Here is a 23726-nt window from a genome sequence, read left to right on the forward strand (position 1 = left end):
GCTCACAAAGGAGACACAAAGTAAAAGACAGGGACAGAAAGGGGGCACTGTTTAGATCTGCTAAAACTTGTGTCTAATATTACACCTTTAGGCCACAAACAGGGGCTGCATTAAAACCCTTTGTGTGTGTTAAGAAGCAAAGACGACCAAAAAAAAAAAAAAATATATGTTTATCTCTGAAAGCCACCCCCCCTTATCCTTTTGCATTTTGTTCTCTCTCTCCTTTCTTTTAAGATTGTTAGCAGAGCATTAGGCTCTCCACTGTGATCGGGTGCACATGTGTATGTGTTTGTGCATAGATGCACCAGGGCTCTTTCACGCAAACCAAATCTTCTTTCGCATTGTGAGGAAGGCAGATAATTCCCATCCTCCTTTATCCAGTTCGTTTTTCATTCCTTCATCTTTGCATGGCAACAAATAAACAGGTCTAATTAGACAGAGTAGGTCTATTCATGGTGCTGACAATGGGAGATGGATGCAGGGACATTCACTCCGTCTCTCCCCTTTGTCTTTGGTTAATGCTCGGTGACATTTTGATAGAAGATTTGGTGTTGGACTGAGGGGCCACATGCAGTGAGAGAGCTAACCTTCTGGACCTTAAGGAATTGATGCACAGCTGTAGTTTCACGCTGTCCTCTGTGTTTCTTGTTTGACTTGAGCCAGCTTGGGTCGCTTAGAAGACCTGGCCTTGATGTATTCTTACTACTCATCATATTTGTCTTCTCGAATAACATCAAACAAAGAAGAGGAAAAAAACCTTTTGGTCATTGTTGACCACATCACAGATTAAGAAGATGACTAATCCCAGTATTTATAAAAGTTGTAAATATTCGCCACAGCTTTAACAACACTTATTGCCTTTACAATAAAATGTCAGACAGTAAGTGATGAAGAATTTGAATCCAGCAGATCATTACGTAAACAAAGACGGCAGTGTTGTGGACTGCAATTACAGGTTTGACACACAACAGGCTAGTGTGCTGTAGGCTGACAAGACAAGGGAAGTAGGAGGAGACTCAGTTGCTCAGGTTTGAAAGCTTTGCATTCTGTTCAACCATTACTGTACAAGCATATGTATTATAACTGGGATAAAAATGTTTAAGGATGCAATTTAAAAAATATTAGGTAGCCTTAATGCAACTTTTTTAATTTAAATTGATGTTTTTCCCTTCTTAACTTTTGTAACTTTAAGCTGAAATTGAAGCCTATTGGGATTATTTTGAGTCTACAAGATGAAAAGTTGTAAAAGAGTGAAATAAAAAAAGGAATCCCTCCTACTGACTGCTTCTCGGCCTCTCAGGGGGCTACTGAAAAGCAGATGGAAGGATAAGGGAAAGAGCAAAGGGGCGGGTGGAGATAAACAAAGGAGTAAAGAGTCTCTTAGTCCCTTTCACCCATCAGAACTTGCAGTGTCTAAAGCTGGCATTCCTGGGCTATTATTTGCTTCTGATCTGCCACTTTAATTACCTTAATGTTATGTGTGCCTCTCTCACTCTGTGTGTATGTGTGTAGGTTGTGTGTGTTTGTGTCAGCCAGTGTCCGTGTGTATATGGGCCAAAGCAAGGGGGACATGCTTAATTAAAAAACAGAGGTAGGAGCGGCTCAGGCCAGCTCTTTTGTTCTCCTGTTAAAAGAAGGGAACTGTTTCTGTATTGTGGAAAAAAAAATCTTCATTGTTAGTTTCTCTGTATGTTTCTGTCTGCCTGTTTCTCTCCAGCAAATGGAAGTAGTCTGGTTGGTTAGCAGAGCGAAGGAAGCCAGTGGGGGAGAGAAACAGGAATGTTTCTTAGCTGGAAGTAATATGATCTGCCTTAAAAGAAGGACAAGTGGGTCTGCTGCTGGGAAAGGTGTGAAGCATAGCCAATGGAGGAGAGTAAGGATAGGACTGACTACAAGTGTTTTAAAGAATGTTGAATTATAAGGGTCAAGGTATCCAAAAGCTTCATTTTAACCTGAGAGATGTTATTGATGAAAACATCAAACTACAAAATTCTTAGTTTCCCTGGGATGCTTCGGAAATAATAGATAGTCATGTGACCTGTTTGATTATTTGTGCCTATATTTTGATCTTTATTGTAGCAAAAAGATCTCGATGAGGTGTATAGCTTGAATCAAGAGACCAACCATGAGTGTATCAAACTGCAAACAAAATGATATATTTAACACTAAGAAACATGTTCCACATGTCATCAGTGCTTCACTGATGAGAATGTTTTAAGATCATTTAGAATAGGTAAAATAAATAATAGACACTTATGTAATAGCTGGCAGGGAGCATACATGTACAGCGAACAGATCTGAACCTGTTAGCATTACGGAGATGATATGTCAGTTTAAAAGTGTTTAACACACTGGCTTAAATGTAGAACATAATTCCATTCTTAAAGAGATGCATAATTCATAAACCACAATGTTTTATGTCCGAGCTACAACTCAAAGGGGTCGCTCCCCGATGAACTCAGAGGCAAAATGATAGCACGGACGTGCAGTAAATCTTGTTGTATGTGTCGCATTATCCATCAAACCAACAGCTTGGGAGAGGCTTTACCCACAATCACATGTTAAACATGCACTTTGGGACACAGACACTGGGGGAAGATATGAAAATATACGACTGTGGGTTTGCGGAACATCAGGAAGAAGCACATAATTTTGTTTTAGGATTCCTGGGTGTAAAATGACTGACAGGAAAAAAAAAATCTTAATCAGATGTTATGCTGATTAAGGTTTTTCCATATGCAGCAAAACTGTTTGGCTGTATGTCTATTAAAATGCAACAACATTGTGCAATAAAGTTTAAAATTAAGTTATACACTAGTGTAAGAACTCTTGTCTGTCTGCCTGTCTGTCTAATATCCCTTGTTTATTCCTGGTATGATGGGCTTTACGTTTTTATGCTTATATTATTTGAACTTACCATTTTTTGTTGTTGTATTTTTCTTTTTAATGTGGCTACCATAAATATGCATAGTGAGACAGAAACATAATTTCTCCAGTATTATCTCTTGTGCTAGAGAATCATCTCTAGTACATCAGATTAAATCGGATTGTAATAAGAACACACATACATACATACATACATGTACCCTCAATACACACTGGTGCTCATGTTTGATTTCATCACTCACACATTCACTGTCCCTCCCACCATCTTTATTTAGCCATGGATCATTGTGGATTAATCCCCTAATTGCTTTGTAGCTTAGTTGTGAAGAAAAGGAAAGAGGGAGAGAGAGTTAAGCAGCAGGTGGATTGGGTTAAAGGTTAAGATAGCTCCTTAAAGTATTCTTCTAAGGCTATCTGGTTTACACTCAAGCCTCCTAAAGATGCCTAGTATTATACCAAGTGACAAGACATTTGTATGTGCAAGTAGTTCTCATTTTATTTATGTAGTCTAGGAAGGAAGTATTTTTCGTAAAGTAGCAGTGAACATGTGGTTCTTATGTTTTTATTGGAAATTACGATTGTGATTACACAATGAATTTGTTTGAGTGAGTGCTAGTGGGTTTGGGTGATTTTCTGCACTGTGTGTTTGCTGGCAGCTTTACATATGTACAATACCTTGTGGAAATCCCAGAGAAAGATGTAGTGAGGGGTTTAAATATAGGCTGGCACCCTGAGATTGATAACATCTCTGTGGTATTCCAAACATTATTTCTCATGGAATATTATCCTTTATGCAATGCTCTTTCTCTGTGAATCTTTGCTTCTTTTCATCGTGTCTCCTATTTACTTAATAAAACCATAAAATATTAACGATGAAGACGATCTCTGATTTCTCTTTCTTTTTCAATAAACCATTTGATATAAATTACACTCTTTATTGTGTTACTCAAGGTACTGACTGTCTTTTGTGTTTCAAAACAACAAAAGGTTTTTGTACATACAATAAGTAAGTTCAAACTGGTATGAACAAACTAAGGTTGAAAGAAGTCTCCATAAAGGAAGAAATGGCCACTTTTGGTTCTTTGTTCAATCCATTTGTGATATAAAACATTTCAAGAGTTGCTTCAGGCAGTAACTACCATTTAACATAACAAGATTATGTCTTTGCAAATCTTATGTACATCTTCTAAATGTCTACAAGTAAAAACAATAATGTTAAATTCATCTTATGCTATCTCCAAATAGGTGTGTTTTAATACAGTTCCTTAACACAACATATGTACTAAATATAGTATATTTGTTTTTCTTCTTTCACCAGGTCCCTGTTGGGCTCGATGAGATGAGATCCCTATGTAGTGGTCATTATGGCAACTTGTGACTCTCCCCCTATGGTGTCATCACGGCAGCAGGACTATGGTGGTCAGAGGTTGGATGCTGCTGCTGAGGACAACTCAGTTGTCTCCATGGACACCACTGTTGCAAACAGCATCAACAACCAGTCGTCACCTGTTGCCATTGGAGAGTCGGAGAATGGCCTTGGAGGGCCAGTTGTGAGTCCACGTAGATCCACTTCTACCCCCACCACTGTCAGTGCAACTATCGACCCTGTAACTGAACAGAGTCGGAGAGAAAGCTTTACTTCCGGTAACAAAGGGAGTGTTACCGGAACTTTACCAGGAGTAGGAGGAGGAGCAGCTTTGGGTTCAGACTGTTCTGCCCCTGCCACATCTCCTGTGGCACCGGCAAAGGAGATCCCCTGCAACGAATGTTCTAATTCCTTCTCCAGTTTACAAAAATATATGGAGCACCACTGCCCTAATGCCCGCCTGCCTATTGCTGGAGATCATGAGGAGGATGAGGAGGTTGAAGGGATGATGGGGGAGGAGAGTGAGGATGAAACTGAACGTGACGTTGGTGCTGCAGATTTAGGGGATATGAACAGTGAAATGGAGATGGAAGAGGATAGTGATGTGGAGAACCTGTGTGGCGAGATCATCTACCAGCCCGATGGCTCTGCCTTTATCGTGGAGGACTCCAAAGAGCAGCGTGGCAACCAGGGGGGGCTATCTGGGGCTCTTCAATTCAGGGGCCTCATGTCACCCCAGACCTTCCCTAGTGTCCAGGGCAACAGTGGCCAGAGTGGCCTCAGCCCAGGTGGGGAACGGTTGGAGCAGCCTGCTGCACCCATGTCCTTCTACCCCCAGATCATCAACACCTTCCACATCGCCTCATCCCTTGGGAGCAAATCACTAGCGGCTGACCACCCCTCCTTCCCAAATACCTCAGCTGGAGGGCTGGCAGGCGCTGGTCCTGTGTTGCACAGTTTCCGTGTCTATGACCTCCGCCACAAGAATGACAAAGACTATCTAACGGCGGAAGGTGCAGCCAAAAACTCCTGTGTGTCCAAAGATGTCCCCAATAATGTGGACTTGTCCAAGTTTGAGGGCTGTGTGGCTGATGGGCGGCGGAAACCTGTGCTGATGTGTTTTCTGTGCAAGCTGTCTTTTGGCTACAGCCGTTCCTTCGTGACACATGCTGTCCATGACCACCGTATGACCCTGAATGAGCAGGAACAGAAGCTGCTTAGCAACAAGCATGTCTCTGCTATCATCCAGGGCATCGGCAAGGACAAAGAACCTCTTATAAGCTTTTTGGAACCAAAAAAACCCCCAAACGCTGTGCTACCCCACTTTCCCTCACCTGCCAACTTCCTGGGGCCAGACACGGGGCTCCGTGGCTTGTGGAATGCTTTCCACAGTAGTGGGGATAATGCAGATTCTCTTCAGGCAGGGTTTGCCTTCCTGAAGGGCAGTGCCAGCAGCTCCTCTACTGACCAAACCCCCAGAACCCAAACCATGCCAAAGGCTGAGACCAACCCAAACCTCGGGGGTGGGGCTGGTGCCCACAAAACCCTCAGTGGAAGTTCTACTGCCGCTACCACTGGTGGCAGCCTAGAAAGTCGGAACTCTGATAGTGACTGCAAAGGCCACGTTAGGGACACATGCACTTTGCAACCCAATGGGCCGGACCTGAGCCAGTACCCGCAAATCAAGCGGGAGCCCGGTACAGTGGGAGAAGAAAGTCCAGAACAGGATGAGGATGCTGATTCACTTGGTGGAGGAGCAGAAATAGATGCAGATGAGGAGGAAGAACAGGTCTTGTCCATGGCAATGGCAACGCAGCGGGCCGACAGCACCAGTAGCAAAGATTTCCCTCTCTTAAACCAAAGTATCCCCCCCCTTTCCAACAGTCTGCTTAAGTTAAACAGTGACAGCAAAGGCCCTACAGCCACCTCCTCTTCCTCCCTGCCTGCATATGAGAAGCTGGAGATGGAGAAGGGCCTTCTATCCACTGCCCTAGCAGGTGGCAGAGAGCGAGAGAACAGTAGTGACTCAACCACTGACGGTGTGGCAGGCCGGGATGGGTTATCACCATCCTCTAATCCCCTTGACATGATGATGTTGCGCAGAGATGATGAGAGTCCTGGTCCGCTACATCAGAACACAGGAAATGCCAGTACACCTGGAACTCCAGGGACTCCAGGCACCCCTGGTCCAGGTGAAGGATCCCCAGGCAGTGGGGTAGAGTGCCCAAAATGTGACACTGTCTTGGGATCTTCACGGTCTCTTGGAGGACACATGACAATGATGCATTCACGTAATTCCTGCAAGACACTAAAATGTCCAAAGTGTAATTGGCACTACAAGTATCAGCAAACACTTGATGCTCATATGAAGGAAAAACATCCAGAATCTGGTGGATCATGTGTGTACTGCCGGACAGGACAGCCTCACCCTCGTTTAGCTAGAGGCGAAAGCTATACCTGTGGATACAAGCCTTTCCGTTGTGAGGTCTGTTCATCCCTTGTTTTATCTTTTGGATTTTGTTTGCAATACATTTAGCCTTGCCATGTAATGTCTCACTGGCTTTTTGAATCTTTTTAATTAATTTTTCCTCGCATTTTGAGAGTTTGGCTATAACTTTATAAAATTATTGGATATCATTTACAAGAATAATTTCATATAATAAGCTGTTTTTTTTTTTTTTTTAAACACATGTCAGTACAGAAATGGAGTAATATTACAATAGAGTTCTAGTCCCTAAAATATCTAAAGAAAGGGCTTGTGCCAAAAATTCTTGAGATAATATAAGAAAAAAAAAAGAATTTAAGTGTCCATTCATACATCAGATACCTGTCGGTGTTTATCATAATGTTTTTCATGCATCGGTTTTTCTACAACGATCTCTCTCTTTTAGGTATGCAATTATTCAACTACCACCAAAGGAAACCTTAGCATCCACATGCAGTCAGACAAGCATCTGAATAATGTGCAAACACTCCAGAATGGTGGCAGTGAGGCACCGTATAATCACAACCATGCCAACCCTGTGTCTAGTGCCAGCCTTGGTGGAAGCTGCAGTGCACCCTCTCCATCCAAGCCCAAGCAGAAGCCCACTTGGCGCTGTGAGGTATTGAAATAAACAGAGCATTATTGTAGAATAGTGGCAGCACACATGCCAATTAGCTTGTTGCACTGTCTGCACAATGATCCGGTTATTTCTCTGTGCGTCGCTGTGTCTATTATTTTTTTTTGCAGCCATATCATATGACCCCTATTATAAACTAGTGACTTATACATCCAACCAATATCTCTTATTGTTTTATGAAATGAAAATGTAGCACCCTTGCACCAGTACCTTTAACCCCTTTATAAGCTGTGTTTTTTTGGTTGGTTTATTAAAATTAAATTTCTGTTTTAAATCCAGACATCATAGAACTGTATATAAGTGTTCTTGCATACAAACTGATTGTGATTTCACAGCATAAATCAATGTTGAGGTAATCAAAACCCTGAATCTAAAAACCTTTTTATTTTGCCAGGTGTGTGACTACGAGACCAATGTGGCGCGAAACTTACGAATCCATATGACCAGCGAGAAGCACATGCACAACATGATGCTGCTGCAGCAGAACATGAAACAGATCCAACACAGCCTCCATCTTGGCCTGGCACCTGCAGAGGCTGAGCTCTACCAGTACTACCTGGCCCAGAACATGGGACTCGCAGGGGTTAAACTTGAGAATCCAGCTGGCAGCGGTGGACCAGATGCCCAAATGATGATAAACCCATTTCAGCTAGATCATGCAACTGCAGCTGCTCTTGGATCTGGGCTAGGTGATTCAATATTTACCTCATAAAACAGAGTTATGCATGCCTTATAAATTAGAAAATGTAGTCACTTTAAAACAGAAATACCTTTTCATTTAATTTGTTTTTAAAACATTTCCTTCTTTCTTAAAAAAAAATAAACATTCTCTTTCTATTATATAATTTATCTGATGCCATCTTGGTATGCCTCTTTATCTTTTTTTGTATTTTCTGTTGCTCATCATCCATTTTTACTCTCTCTCTTACCTTCTTTGTAATTTTCCATCATTTCTGCCTGAGCCCCTTTACGCTTATCCTTCTCTTGATTTCTTTCTCTTTTATCTCTGCTCTCATGTGGTGCCTGTGTCATTGTCTCCTTACTTTGACCCCTCTCACTGATTAAAAAATGATTATGAGATGCCACATGAGAATTATTCTTAATCTTTCGTTTGTAATTTTCTTAAATCAGCTTAATCCACCCCCTCTACATTGCAACCGGCATCACCACTACGACAATATACACACCATCCAACCTTTACTCATTCTGCAGAGGTGGATTCACACACACACACAGACACACCCCGATACACACTCACAAACAGCAGGAAGCGGATTCCCGTAGGAGTGAGAGAGATTTAACAATGACCCTGCAGTGCTGCACACCCACTCCCTCCTCTAGTGTGGAGGTCACAGCCCAGCTAGCAGATGTACTCTTGGTGAATAACACTGATAACTCACAGCTCCCCATAGTGAACGCAAATGTACATAGGTATAAGTGGTTGGAGCACAAACTGATTCAAATTTAAATCCATATTTAGCAATATATATATACATACACATAAGTGTATATTTAATGCACCTTTGCATTTAAAACTGCTGTAAGTTCATGTTAATTTGTATAATTGTGTTAATGTATAAATTCCTTTTTCCTTAATTGCATAAAGTACTTTGTAAAATAAATAATTTAGTCATGTATTCCTTTGCACACACGTGTTGTGATATTATCTTAAATAAAACAATCATGATAACTTGAGAAACATTCATAGAGGAACAATGAAGGGATCAAATGTTTGAGTTAATTGCATTTGCATAAATTGTAGATCTCATTTTTGTCCCATGGTTGGTGGGCGGAAGAAAAAGGATAGTGTGTGTAATGCATTGATCAGCTTTTCAAATCTTTGGTGGATGGAAGAAAAGCTCAGAGCCCTAAAACCATTGTACTACTATTGCTTGGAGTAGTAATTAAAGCTACCTGATGAGCGAGTTAGCAAGTTGAAAAGGATGATTGTAATTGATCCTGATTCAATCCTATTAAGGTTTTTTATAGACAAGACTTTGTAAGTAGTCTTAGTTCTCTGTGAGGCTTTATTTTATCAAACCCCTTTGTGCAGAAGAGGCCTGCATGAAGGCAGCTCATTTTCTGTACTTAATTTCATTCAAAAAAGAAATAAATTTTCTCTTTTTCTCATGTGGTTATCAGACCATATGCATGGTAGCCTTTTTATCATCGCCTTAACTTTGTATTACTGACATATGGCTTTTTTTCTTTCTTTTATCTAACACGTTACCTTTTTCTGCTGTGTGAAAAAAGTTTTACTAACTACAGTGCCTTAATTTATTTCTAATTTGCTGTCTGACCTGTGTTTTTATTCATTTCCCCTATAGTGAATAATGACCTATCAGCAGAGTTGCGACTTGCCAGCGGTCAGCTGATGGCAGATGATCTATCCCTGGTGTCTTCAGGTGGAATGGGGGGCATGTCCTCAGCAGACCCTTCGCTCTCGTCCTTGTCGCCACCCATCAGCGACCCCTCACTGCGCCTCTACCAGTGTGCTGTGTGCAACTGCTACTCCACAGACAGCCTAGAGGCTCTCAACGCCCACATCAATGCAGAGCGCTCCCTGCCTGAAGAGGAGTGGCGCTGTGTGGTGGGTGATGTCTACCAGTGCAAGCTCTGCAGCTACAACACACAGCTTAAGGCTAACTTTCAGCTGCACTGCAAGACAGACAAGCACATGCAGAAACATCAGCTTGTGGCTCACATCAAGGAGGGAGGCAAGGCCAACCAGTGGAGATTAAAGTGCGTGGCCATCGGCAACCCAGTGCACCTCAAGTGCAATGCCTGTGACTACTACAGTAACAGTGTGGATAAACTGAGATTACATGCCACCAACCAGAGGCATGAGTTCGCCATCCGCCTCTACAAGGTAAAAACCCTTTGCTTCCAATGAATCATACAAAAGGCCTTTCTGTTGTCCAAGCAGTGAAATAAAAATACTCAACTGTTAGAAATCACACAAAAGTCTCCTGATAGTAAAATAGATTTATATTTGCTTACATTGGAGCACGAGTGAAATAGCAATACATGATAAACTAATATATTTTTATTTGAACATAAACTGTCCTGTCCTCCTAAGTGCACTGTCACACAGATTAAAAAGTTCCCATGAAAATTAAAAAGACAAACAAAAATAAAAGGGCACCATGAGAGTACCAAAGCAGACCTCAATTTGATCTGGTTATGTTTCCTGCAGGGCTGGCACTGCTGTTTATCGCTATTACAAACACAGTCATGTAATATCAGTATATTTAGATTATCCTTGATAATTTGATCGCCTTCACCTATCTTTGTAATAATAAATAGCAGTGGAATTATTCAAAAACATATTTTAATGTCAGACATACCCAATGCAAATTAGCTTTCTACTATGCAAAGGAACAACCAAGTGTTTCTTTGTGCTGTGAATAATACTTTAGATGTTTAATTATTCTTTGGAATGTACACAAAAATAAGTAATTTAACTGCAGAGTTTACATTTGCAAAATAAATTATATAATGTGTATCTATTCAGAACTCCTCGGCCGGCAAACAGTTTTTTTTGGCAAAAATAAAAATAAAAGTGAAGCACAAGTTCATTAATTTATTAAATTAAGTGCTACTACACTATTTGGTCGTTATACGTAGATGGATGCAAACTCAGCAGGAACTCAGTTGAAAAAGCAATTAGACTTGTTACATTTGGAGCAATAAAGCGCTTTTCTAAAGAAATTCAAACACATCCAATATTTGGCATCGTTTTCTTTTCCTATATATTTAGGGTGATTAAGGTTGTGAGACATCTTCTCTCCTTCAGCTTAATAGGATGTTGCTACATTTCCAAGGGCTGGATCTACAGGAGAGGATGAAATGCATTACATTAATGAGGATTCTTTTACAGCTATATGCAAGTTCTGGCACTTAGATGTATTTGTGTGTGGATGTGTATGAGATTGTGAATTGTAATACCATATATTTCGGAGCAGTGCACAGAGAGAAATGTGTTTAGTAATTTATATATGATTTTACACACATATATATATATATATATATATATATATATATATATATATATATATATATATATATATATATATATATATATATATATATATATATATATATATGCTAGACCATACCTGTAAATTAGGATGTTGCTCATTTTAAACAAAAAACAATTATTATAGGCTTTGTGAACTGTTGTCAACATGTCACAGGTATGATTTGCACGATTAGAGATTTTAGCATGACTAACTTTAAATACCAGTTTGTGATTCTCTTGAAGACATGTGAGTGCTTTGAAAAGGCCCTTGCCCCTAACAATTTTGTTTTACAGTTTTTTATCTTCTTTGTAAGATTACATGTCTTATACTATTAGACAAATAAAAATAGGAGACCTGCGATAAACTGAGGAAATACAAAATGCAATTTTTAGATTGTTTTTTTTCCTTATTCATTGTTGAATTGCACAATGGTCTTAATTCAAAAAGGAGCCACTCAACCCACCCAACTGTGTTTTTTTTTCTTAAAAATATTGTGTAATATTTAAGGTTTTACTTTCATTTAAGAAATCTGACTTGATCTTACATACAGTTTCTATTTCTAACTAGATTAGGCTAATTGGCATTCTTAAGGCTATCTAAAACAGTCTTAGCTGACTTCAACAGGATGTTCGTATTAACACAAGATTGTCAACAGTCTGGCAAAAGCTGAACTTGGCATGAGATGAACTGGAGATGTCTCTGCTCAAGGGAAATTGAGAAATTTTTAGCAAACGTGCAGCTTTCACATTAGACTACATTACCTGAGGCATTGGCATATTGAATAAGCATGATTAGTTGACTCAAATCAGAATCTTCTTTTTGTCAAAGAAGGACTTGCATGCTAGTCCATGTGTCTGTTTTCCACATATGTACACACATTTAAAAGAGCTGAACCAGCTTTTGCTGATTCTTTTTTTTTACTGATATAATACGGACCACTTTAAAGACCAGTTACCAAGGTTACTCTAAATATTGGCAGCACTTAAATCACACAAATGGTTACAATATCAGGGTAATATGTGTAAGCTGGAAAAGACCTAAAAGTCTAATAATACTTATTTTATCTTCTTGCTTCAAAAAGGAGCCCAAAAATTAGGCAAATGCCGCTGCTTTTCCAAGACAAGTGAGGGCTATCCTGATATCCCTTAAATGCATCAAATAAAGATGTAACTCATCTACCCATCTATACACCCACTCCACATATATATATGTATATGGATTTTTTTTGACATGTGGTGGTAAGACAAAGTGAAAGGAAGCTAGTAAAAGTGTAGACTGGGCTAAGTGAGCTGGAGAGTAAAAGCGTAGGGGAAAAAAATCATTTCTTTATTTGACCAGAAAAACACCTCTTCTTTTATGTATTGGCAGAGGTGAAAAGCACATGGGGATAGCAGTAGCTTGGCTGCAGGCATAACAGATCCAAGTGTCAACGACTTAACCATCTGGCTTTTTGGAAACAGAGAATATCTTTATGGCATGGGAAACCATTTGAAGATACAAACAAAAAGCATATTCAGGAAATTTTATGGGTGCTTTGTAGCAGCCATTGAGTACTTCTAAGGGGAATTGAGAGTTTCAAAGTCATTTTTTTTTCCAGACTTTGATACAGAAAAAAGGGAAATGACATTAGCAGTTCATGGACATCAAGCCATCTTGTGTCCAGAGCTCAGCAGGTGGCGAATGAACTCACAGGCCTTGCAGAGATAAAATGGAGGTCTGCTCCTCCCTGCTTATCGGAAATGTAGACAGTGTGATTGGTCCTAGATTATTCATCATAAGAAAAACTATTTCTTGGGGTATTTTAGTATAACTTTCCTGCATTAGATTTAAAATGCAAATAGTGTGTGCTGAGCATTACTTTTTAGTTTTATAACAGCTTTAAGTCCAAAACAACTCTTCCATTACTCAAGAAAAATTGACAAAGCAGGAGATATTTCAATTAAATATATATACTACCAGACTATATTGTGTCCATAGCGGGTCTGGTTTATATTTAGCTTAGACTCTGTTATAAAATGTATGAATTGGTTATGATTTTTAATAACAAACATTAGCCTTAATGCACATGGAGTTCGGTGTAAATCTGTCAGTGCCATTCACAAGAGCTGCCTGGATAAGTAGGGGGTTTAGTTGGAGCTGAACATATGTGTTTGTGTGCAAGTCTCCCAACAGGGCTTTGAGGCTGAGACTTGCGCTGTGCTTGCCCCTGGGTCATTAGGAGTTGAGAATGTTCATGGTCAATGTGGCACACTGAAGGACCACACACACATATACACACATTTTATGTCCCCCCCCATCCCACACACACACACACACTCGGGACATAAACACTGTGTTTTAGGGACCATGCCACCTGCTTCTCCAATGGTTATCCAAATAAATATTAAACAGCTCTAAACCACTGCTAGTCATTTCAAATTTCTTCATAACTCTGGAAGAAAAGGAGATACAAATTTCACAGTGGTTTTGTTAATTTTTTTCTAGCTTTTTAGCCTTTTACCTTTTATCACATTTCTCAGAATTTTTATGCATCTGCTGCAGATGTTTTTCATCAAGGGCCTGATTTTTTTTAAAAGATTTTAAATAACTACTACATTGCTAGTGCAATTTTCTTTTTCAGTATCTGCAACAAGTGGGCGTGCTGATCTAGATAGATTGCTGTGCAAAAGTTTAGTTGTGCAAACTGATTTGGTTCTGCCCATAAAATGAGCAGATAGCATGTTTTGAAGGCAGTTTGAGAGTGGCCATAAAAGAAAGATGAGGTTCAAAGACATGGAGATGGGGGTAATATTAGTAATATAAAAATGTAGAATAATAACACAAAGTAGTATTTATAGTGTGCCCTGTAGCCTATTCAAAAAGTGCTACCAACAAAAGTGAAACAAAATAAAACATAACCGTGCTTTCTGCACATTAATGTTTTATGAAATTGAGGATAAAAAAAAAAAATGGTCGTAACGAAGAGATGCTCTCCCCTTAATTGTATAAAGATTGCCTGCCCCCCTGCTGCATTAATTCAAACCAGTTTTATTTCATTTGTTATGGTTAAATATTTTAAGGTGAGCCCAAAATCTCTCTTTATCCCATGGCACTGCACCAATGCCTCCTTTGTTGCAACAATTACTGCAGATATTTTTGTAATTCAGCTTGCACCTGACTTTTATAAAAACAACACTAAAAATGCAGCCATTGTTTAGTTTCTGATTTGGAAAATATCATTGTATGTGGAAAATGTTTACATTTGCATATCCTCCACCCATCTATTTGCATGCTTTAGTCATTAGAATGTGATCTTCATATTGATGAAAGCACATACGAAAATTTTTTTTTTTAACACACTTTCTGTTTAATTGCAATCACAAATGACTTTGCACCTTTCTTGAGGTTCTGCTCCCATTGAACAAACACTTTTGCATCTCTTTTAAGATGCACAAACCTTCTGAAGATCAGGCTCTAAGGGTTAGGGCTGGGTATTGTTAAAAAAATTTCGGTTCCGGTACCAATACCGATACCTTCACTTCGATACCGGTTCCTGAACGATACTTTTTTCGATACCAGTTTTATAATATCAATTCGAAAAAAAAGAAAATTACACAACATAAAAAAGTACAAATCTTGAGTTTTATTTTAAGCTCTGTTTTTCCATTTACATTTTTCCTCTTACATAAAAAAATAAATAATTCAGTGTCTAATATTCACTGTTACATTGTGAGGACCTTTTTACTTAGCAGTTTTCCTTTAGAAAAATTACCATGTCTGACAAACAAGCCCGTTGAATGGGATCCTACTGACAGCGCACCGCTGGTATGGGGGGGGTCTGAGCGGCTCCGACAGAAATATTGAAGGCAGGATGAACTGACTGCACTGATTACGTTTTCAGGTGGATTTTCCCACTTAAAAACATAATAAAACTACTTTATTCCCACTGATCACAGCAAATATTGCTGCAAGGCAAATAAAGGATAGAGTAGCTCCGCCCAACGCGCGTCTGACCCACTTTGCGACCGCGCAGCCAGAGCAGCAAAGCTTCTTCAGCAGCGCGTCAGAAGCTGGTACAAGCAGCAAAAATGAAGCAGCAGACGAGATTTTGCTGCTCTTGCTGCGTCCAGTTTGAAAGCAGCATGATTCACTCCGCTCTGGCTTTGCTCTGCCCACGGGCTGCTGAGAGGAGGATGGTCGCGCTGGCTGCGGTCCGCTCTTCTTGCAGTCAAACACAGAGCGACTTTCTGCTCTTAAATTATTTCTGTGCACGATGTATTGCATTGTGCACTATTAGCATCAGTCTTAATAAAGTGAAGCCGCACTTTTGACCTGGGGGGCATTTTAAAGGGGTTCCGCGACGCTGCAACCAGTTCACAAAAGATACACATGAACCCTGGCTGTAGGCGTGACCACCTGTGTATTTTTCCTGGATGACGCAATCACCTTAAGTGTTCCAGCCAATCACCGAAACTTGGTACCGAAAGACGAGGCATGTTTCGATACTCTGTAGAACCGAAGCATTTCGGTCGGTACCATAAAAGTACCGAAGTTCGGTACCCAGCCCTACTAAGGGTATAACCTCCATTACTTGTTTTAGACCCGCTTTGACTGCTGATGATTTAAATACAAATCTAATATTAGTCTTCTTTTGGAAATGGAATTATATCATTCAACTTATAGTCTCCCTTATAAGATACAAGTGTCTCAATGAAGGCTTATAGCAAAACAAAATTGAAATGGGGCTTAATGCACAATCCATAGAAAACAATGGCAAAGAGTTGACTCAAAATCGTAAATGAGATTAGAACACTTTAATAACAATCACCTTTTACTTGTTAAAACACTTTATTACCAATAAGTTTTAGTATATATGTAGGTATGGCATGGTCTGTTTATAGACAGACAATGGATAAAAGGTTGAAGCACCTCATTTCACCTCAGACTTTCCTTCTTCAGGGAAGCAGCAGATAGGACATTTCATTACCTATAATGCTCTTGGCAAAACCACAGCTTGGAATCATGGGGTAAGGGGAATTAAACCAGAGAAATAATGGAGGAGAGAGAAGGGAAAGGAAAGGAAAGGAGGCAAGATTTGTAGATCACATTCTTTTTTTCTTCACCAATCAAGGATTTTTTTTTTCATCTTGTCTTCTTCAATCTCTGACCCAAATTAAATTTTCCCCTATCTAGCTCAAACTGAGGTAGCTTTCCTTTTGCATCTCTGATATTAGGCCACAACTGTGCCTTGACTATTAGCTAGGGTCAAGCCTGTTCTCTCTCATTTAAAAATCAAATGGCCCAATATATATGCAGCCCAAATTATTGGACTGTCAATTGGACTTGTGTGATGGGGGAAATGGACAGGAGATTGACTTCCATAGATTTGCATAAAATATCATTGTGCTGGTCCCTATAATAGAAAAATGTCTGGGTCTATTTCAGACGCACTGTCCTATTTATGGTAGACCGTCACAGACACACAAAAACACATAGTTGTATATGCACATGCAGTGGTGGAGTACTACAGTATAAAGATCCATAAAAATACTCACAAACGTAAGTATTAAGTTACTATCTTTCCAGTTGAGTCGACGTATGCCTGTACCAGATGAGTTATGTTGATGGCAGGGTCCTTGTCTTTCACTCTTAGGCAGTCTAAGACATGATATTCTCTTTAAAAATGGATCTTGTCAGACACTTCACGCTAGATGTTACTTGAGTCAGAGATATAGATTTTTATGTTGACGGAGATATATGATGCTTGAAAAATTCAGAAATTTACACAGTTTTTACAACTATAAAGAGTCTGTTTTATCTTCACCCTTTTTCCTTACATTTGAAACACAGTAAGGCCAGTTAGTAGTGTCAATAAGTCTCCTATTTCACCTGTGTTAGAATTACAATGCAAATCTTTCAGAACATGGGGCGGGACATTAGGGATTGTGGCAAATTAAAACATAAAAGAAGATGGGTGTGTTTGTGTATATGCGTTGCTGGCTTTTAGTATGAGGCAGTGGCTTGAATGAACGCACATCCACACCCCTTGCCCATCTGCCTAATAATCATCAAAGATATGACAGAGACTTGCGACCATTCTCCTACCGACTCCTTTACCAGACGGTCATGTAAACAGTTGAATGTGTTTTTTTGTGATGTGAAAAGTTAAGCTTTGATCCGGCTTTTGGCTAGCGCTAATAAAAAATACTTAATTCCCTCCCACTCCCAAACACACACATGCACACAAATACTCAGACACACCTTTCTGCTTCTTGACTCCCAAGTGAATGGATTCAGGCTGTAACATAAATGCTTTTCTGTATTTTTCCTTATAGAAATCTACTTTTTGTCCTTTTGAAACTTAGAAACAGACACTGCTGGTTTTCTCAGATTAATAGCCAGATGCGATCCTTTTAATAACCATTCTCACCCCTAACTGCGGGTCATTTGGGCTGTGTACATGTGCAGGAGACTGTGAAGCAGATCTGGGCTGACAGGTATGGGAACGATAGCAGAAGGGGGCAGGGGTGGAGTGAAAACTGGGGGTATGGGATGTGGGGGGGGAGCAAAGGCCAGAGATGTATGGGAAGATGGGGTGTGGGTAGTGTCAGGATTGCAAGAACAAAGACGCTGACATGGGTTTGTTTTTGATTTTATGTCATTTCCCCATATTGTTAATGATCTTGTCCTCTTACTATGTCCTGGCCAAAATACACACCTCCACCAGATTCAAGTTATGCACTCCTTGCTCGTAGCCATTTGTATACACCTCTAGCTCCTTCCTATCTTTAGTTTTCTCTTGGGGTTTAATAATCCCATCTGCACTAAGATGAGAAACACAATTAAAAAAAGTAATAATAAAAGACAGTGCTTTGAGCTCAAATATGATCCCTTGTGGCATGTTCTCTCCCCTTCTGAAGCATTGATTTGATCATGCCAACTTCAGACTGATCACATGGCAGGGAGATCAGATTAATTATTTAGTGGGAGTTGATTAGATTTACCTTTGAGATGACTTGACATTAATTAAATGTGTTCTTAATTTCTACGAAATTTGTCATAAAATCATTCAGTTCCGCTGCTTGAAATGTTACATTAGCTCTACAATTGTATTTAGATCGCACTATCATGCTCTAACTGTCTTATGATTCTATCAGGATATTGATATGGACAAAGTTGAACTGAAATACTCCTCAACGTCCTTCTAAATCAATAATCAATCGATTTGAGGTAATTGTGCTACTCCCTTGGAACAATCCCAAGTCACTCTCTTTCTGGGCTCCTTACCCCCCACCCTAGTCTCACACTCTCTCTGTCATTATCAGCATGTGTAGCCGTATTCGGCATTTCAGCATACCAGCTATAATTGATTTTAACCATTAGGTGCTCAGTGAATAGATAAGTAGTGGGAGATATTCGATTATACGGTGAGGGAGAAGGAGACAGGGATGAAAAGAATGTGGAGAAGGAAGGAGAGAGAAAAATTTGGGGATGTTTTACGAGAGCTGTGGAAAGGGGAACTGACCTGTCCTGCTGTCTACCCAGTCTACCACAGGCCCTGCATTTTTGCAGCAGCACAATACCGCTGACCTCCTGTGAGTTCAAGCAGCTTAGTTTCTGCGAGGTAATCCCTAATGCTTTGAAATAGACCTGATAGAAAGCCCACTTACTTGTTCAGGATTAATGTGGTTTGTGTGGGGGTGAGCGGATCCCTGATTTCTCAACACATTCTGTTAAATTAACCCGTTGGAATTATTATAGTCCACTTTAATTGTTGATGATATTAACTGCTACACATTTTCATCACTATAAGAAATCAACTGCTAAATAAGGATCGGCAAACTTATGAGGCACTTGCATTTGCTCATCACCTCTAACAATTTCTGTTGGGAATTACCTGCAAGTGATCAGCTTACTACAAAATCTCTGTCGCCCATCGCTTTCAGAAAAACGTTTTGAATCTGAAGGTAGCTGAGTGCTATTGATTTGCCACTCTTTCCTTTCTCATTTTTTCTTCATTTAGGAAGCTCTCTAGGTTAGGACTAGGAATAGGAGCAGATGGGGGAGGGAGGGTGGTGGACAAAGGCAAACATTTGAGTAATCTTCAAAGGGCCCATTGGTATGTTGAGTGGACGCCGGTATGCGGACTGTGGCTAAGGCTTTTTCAGAGCAAAACAATATTCTTCCTTTAGACGGCTGGGGCCTGGGCAAACATCACCAGCCAGGCTTCTCTGCTTAGTGTTGCCATCGCTATCAGCTTACCCCCTCCAGCCACTCCTGCAGAAAATCCTGGGGTTCCACTAGTTCCGAGGACTGATCATCACTGTGTTTATGTGGCTATATATGTGGATTTATGGGACTAACCTGAACATCCAAAGGCTTTGTCAACTGTGTGCTTGTTAGAGTTTACATAAGAAGTCAGTAAGTGTTCTCTCAGTGTGCTTTGTAAAGTGCAGTTACTATTTAAATCTGTGAGTTTTGAAAAAGGCGGTAAAGTAGACAGAGATGGCTGCCTTTTGTAAAGAGAGAGATCAAGTGTGCCATCTTGTAGGTCAACTGCAAGGCATTTGATTTCCTGTGGCACTATGCAAAATAGCTCTGCTGAAGAGGTGCTTTCATTGTGCTTTCCCCCCACAGAGCACCACTCTAAAATAGGCTTACATTTTCCCTTGTTTAAACACAGTATGCCCAATGAGTGACAGAGAATGAAAAGTTTTGTTTAATATTTTAAAGCGTATCAACCATTGGTGTTCGAACATAATCTTGTAGAGATTCTCTGACTTCCAAAGAGATATTTATGCCTATGTAGACACTTATAGTGCAAGCCAAAAAGTGAAAAATCAATGAAATTGTATCAGATAGAGCAGAGGGTGTGTGTTTTTTTTATCTTAAGGAAAAGCAGTCTGCCATTTGACAGTTTCAAAATGAATACCATTTGTCCAGTCATCATCAGCCATTTTCTCACGAGGATCCACCACAGGGATAATTTCTCCCATTTCTCTGTCATTAGCAGGCCCTGGTATTAGGCTTGTGTTTTGTTCCTTGTACCTTTTGTTTTGTGCTAAGTAAAACCATGCGACAGGGTAGGGGCTAAATGGAAAACAATACTCCCCTTCACAAGCTCAGGAATGTGTAATTAGTGATTTGAACCCAACTATGCTCCTCTAGAATCTCCCCTATCTTTCCCCCTCTCTCTCTCTTTCCATCTTTTCTTCTTTTGTTCTTTTTGTCTCAGAATTTCTTCTTTTTCTTGGTATCTACCAATGTATGCTTCTATCATTGTTTTTCATTGTCAAATATACCAGCTTTAATTCAGCACACCCTTCTTTGATGGTATCACCCAAAAAATAAGCCTGTAATTTATTTATTTTTTTGGTTTAATTTGTGTTTTTTCCCATCTAAGGCCTCATATGATTATTTCCATGATAGGAAGTTCATCAAAAGCGTACAAGCCTGTGTGGTTGTGAAACATCTTGTAAGGAAATATATCTCAGCTCAAAGTGTTACAGTAAATAAGGATTTTGTGATCTTTGTCTCACTGAGTCGATGGAGAAGATAATCACAGGGGCATGATAGTGTAGGAAAATGGTGCGGTCTGGTCAGTCTCACCTGGCAGCGATGGAGACAAGCGGCAGCTTTTAGACCCTAATGGGCTAAGGTCAGGATGGCTAATAGGGAGTAAGTGGCTGAGCTGCACTGTCTAAATCTAATGCTAATGTAAATACTGATCCATTTTCATGGGGTGATGGAGGTAAGCTGACTTTCAAGACTCCATACACACACGTGCCAATGAGTAAGAGGACATTAAGGTGTTTTTGTTTTCTAGAATATGTTATTTCGAACTGCTTGGCAGGAAAATATCATTTATATAGTCTTTTGCAATAAGCAGATAGCCCCTAAAATTCATACTTCAAGCGTTTTTCCATAAATATTTATAACCAGTAATCTTAATGATTTTCTTATGTATTTATTTTTTGACATCATCATACTCTGAAGGGAAACAAAAGCTATACATTGCTTTGGTTAAGTTTTTTTTTCTTCAAATAAAATTCTGAAAATGTCTGGTTTGCATTTGATAGCCCTAAATAAAATGCGGTACAAACAACTGTAACTAGAAGTCACCTACTTAGTGAATAAGGTTTACATTTCAGTTTATGTTTCTATAAATGTGGCTGATAATGGTATCTTTAGAGGAGCTGCACAAATCCACAGCACAAGTGGGAAAATTTGTTTGGAAAAAGTGTAAAACTGCAAAGAAAAGAAGACAAAGCCTAAATCCAGCAGGTAATGTGTTAAGGAACACTAACACTCTATAACACATTGACTAGATTATAACCCCACTAAGAAATGTGGTGGTGGCAGGATCATTTTGCAGAGGTTGCTTTTTGTCAACAGTGACAGAGAAGCTTGACTGAGTTGATGTGAAGATTTAAGTTTCATGGAAGACCATCTATACTTTATTTCCTTCAGGTCTGACTGAGGTGGATGTTTTTTTTTCAAAGATGGGCAAAAATCATAAATCCTCCTCATATTCTTTAGCTTTTATTTAGCATGAAAAGAAACGTCTGTGCACTATTTTCAGTTTTACTATTGTCCTATCAAGTAACCCCAATTAATTGAAAATGTAGGCCTGCGGTCATAATATATATATAAAAACAATATTGCTTTGCAAACACAATATATCCTAAACATCGTTATTCAAGGCCAGAAATAAATGTATTGCATCACAGCTTTAACTTTTATGAACATTTTGGCTTTGTGGGAGATTGGGTTTGCTTAGGGAACAGTGTAAAGAGACAGACAGTAATTCGACCAAAAAGCGGCTAGACTTCAGAATTATTGACTCCAGAGCAGCCTTTACACTGTATTCTATGTCAGGACACACTTTCTATGCTTCAGACGTGTATTATCTTTAACACAATAGGCTCTATTGTACTTATTTCTGCTTGCTGATAAGCAGCAAAGAGGAATATATATTAAAAATAGAGGGATGGATAGAAAAGCAAAGGAGAACATTTTGGAAAACTAGATGCAACAATAAAAGGAGAACTTATCATAAATAATATTATGATAATACATACATCTTTTTCGGTGGCAATAGACAATCAAACACTTATTTTTATTGGGTGCCCTAAACAAAGTTCACCTAAATCCTTTACACCTCAGGGACAAGCTCTAGAACTGGTACGACATAGTGATTCCCAAACGGGAGAACTGATTTAAACAGGAGAGGCAATTAGGCTCTACAAAATATTAGTATCTGCATTTATAAAAGAGTCCGATAATAAAAGGTTGAGCAAAAAGAAAATACAATTTGGATTTTAAATATACTTTATTTTATCTACTGTTAGAATAAATATGTCTTTTTAAAAGCAAAAAGAAGAATATAGTTAACAACAAAATTTTGCATACAAATTCAGCAGTTCAGACGGTGTTTTTGTGCATGCACTGAGCTTAAACAGTGTCAATACACCACTGTTACCAAATTGAACCAAGGTGGCACATACCTGGGCCTTCAGTGTATCCTTTCAGCAGTGCAGTCTGCCAGCGGTTCCATTGGCAGCGGTCTTGTGTTACATCTATGTCTTTGAGGCTGAGTGGCGGTTAGCAGTAACATGTGTTAGGGAGGTGGTAGCACTGATGGAATTCTACTCTTGGCAGCCTTCCAGGCAATGCTGGTATGTGTTTAAAATACTTTCAAGGAACAATGCATGCTTTTGTAGTTTGCTGGTCCAAGTGGGGCTGTTTTTGTCTCTGATGGCCCCCGGAGGCCCAAGGGGGTAGCACCGGAAGCTAGTAGTGTTTCTAAAAGAAGGTACATTCAACAACAAGCTTTAGGGTTTTGCTTAAAAAACACTGATAAAAGTCTAGAAAGAGGTTGTTTTTTTTATAGCCACAGTGTTCATGTGTATACTCTCAGCAAACTCAGAGCGAATGTGTGCACTGATTCTTTACGTATGAGACGTGTGTACACATGCTCCGACTCACACTGGTTATTAAGACACAGCTGCTGTTAAAGAGCATTCTTACTTTCAGAATGTATTCATTAGCTGCCTGGTTCTATACTTAATGGCAGGAAAAGAGTCTTAGTGTGTTTGTACCGAATGCGCTAATTTGTCATTAGGTTTATGGTGTAAAACGCAACCCCACCACTCTGCATTGCTTTCAAAAATATTTTTATGATGGCGGTGAACAAATCACATGCAAACAAAAAAAAAAGACAGAAAAAAAAAGAAAAGAAAACACGCTGGATTGAAATTATAGACAGGCACCAAAATACACTTACAAGTTAAAATGAAGAGTGGAAATTACCGATGCATAAAAACCATACACACAAGGCCAGAAGAATGG

At 39.5% G+C, this 23726-nt stretch overlaps 1 protein-coding gene across 4 annotated transcripts in view; it reads left to right on the plus strand.

Moving 5' to 3' along the window:
- Positions 1-23726, plus strand: part of zfhx4 (zinc finger homeobox 4) — an 88770-nt gene that overhangs the window by 18503 nt on the left and 46541 nt on the right. For all 4 annotated transcript variants that reach the window (XM_038286775.1, XM_038286774.1, XM_038286773.1 and 1 more), the window contains exons 2-5: positions 4205-6737; positions 7144-7356; positions 7769-8063; positions 9702-10243. In XM_038286775.1, the coding sequence (XP_038142703.1) occupies positions 4251-6737; positions 7144-7356; positions 7769-8063; positions 9702-10243 (3537 nt within the window). In that variant the 5' untranslated portion in view covers positions 4205-4250. The remainder of the gene's footprint in view (positions 1-4204; positions 6738-7143; positions 7357-7768; positions 8064-9701; positions 10244-23726) is intronic.

The sequence above is a fragment of the Cyprinodon tularosa genome, unplaced genomic scaffold (genome assembly GCF_016077235.1).
Source record: "Cyprinodon tularosa strain WSP-4 unplaced genomic scaffold, ASM1607723v1 ctg23, whole genome shotgun sequence".
Taxonomy (NCBI): Eukaryota; Metazoa; Chordata; class Actinopteri; order Cyprinodontiformes; family Cyprinodontidae; genus Cyprinodon; species Cyprinodon tularosa.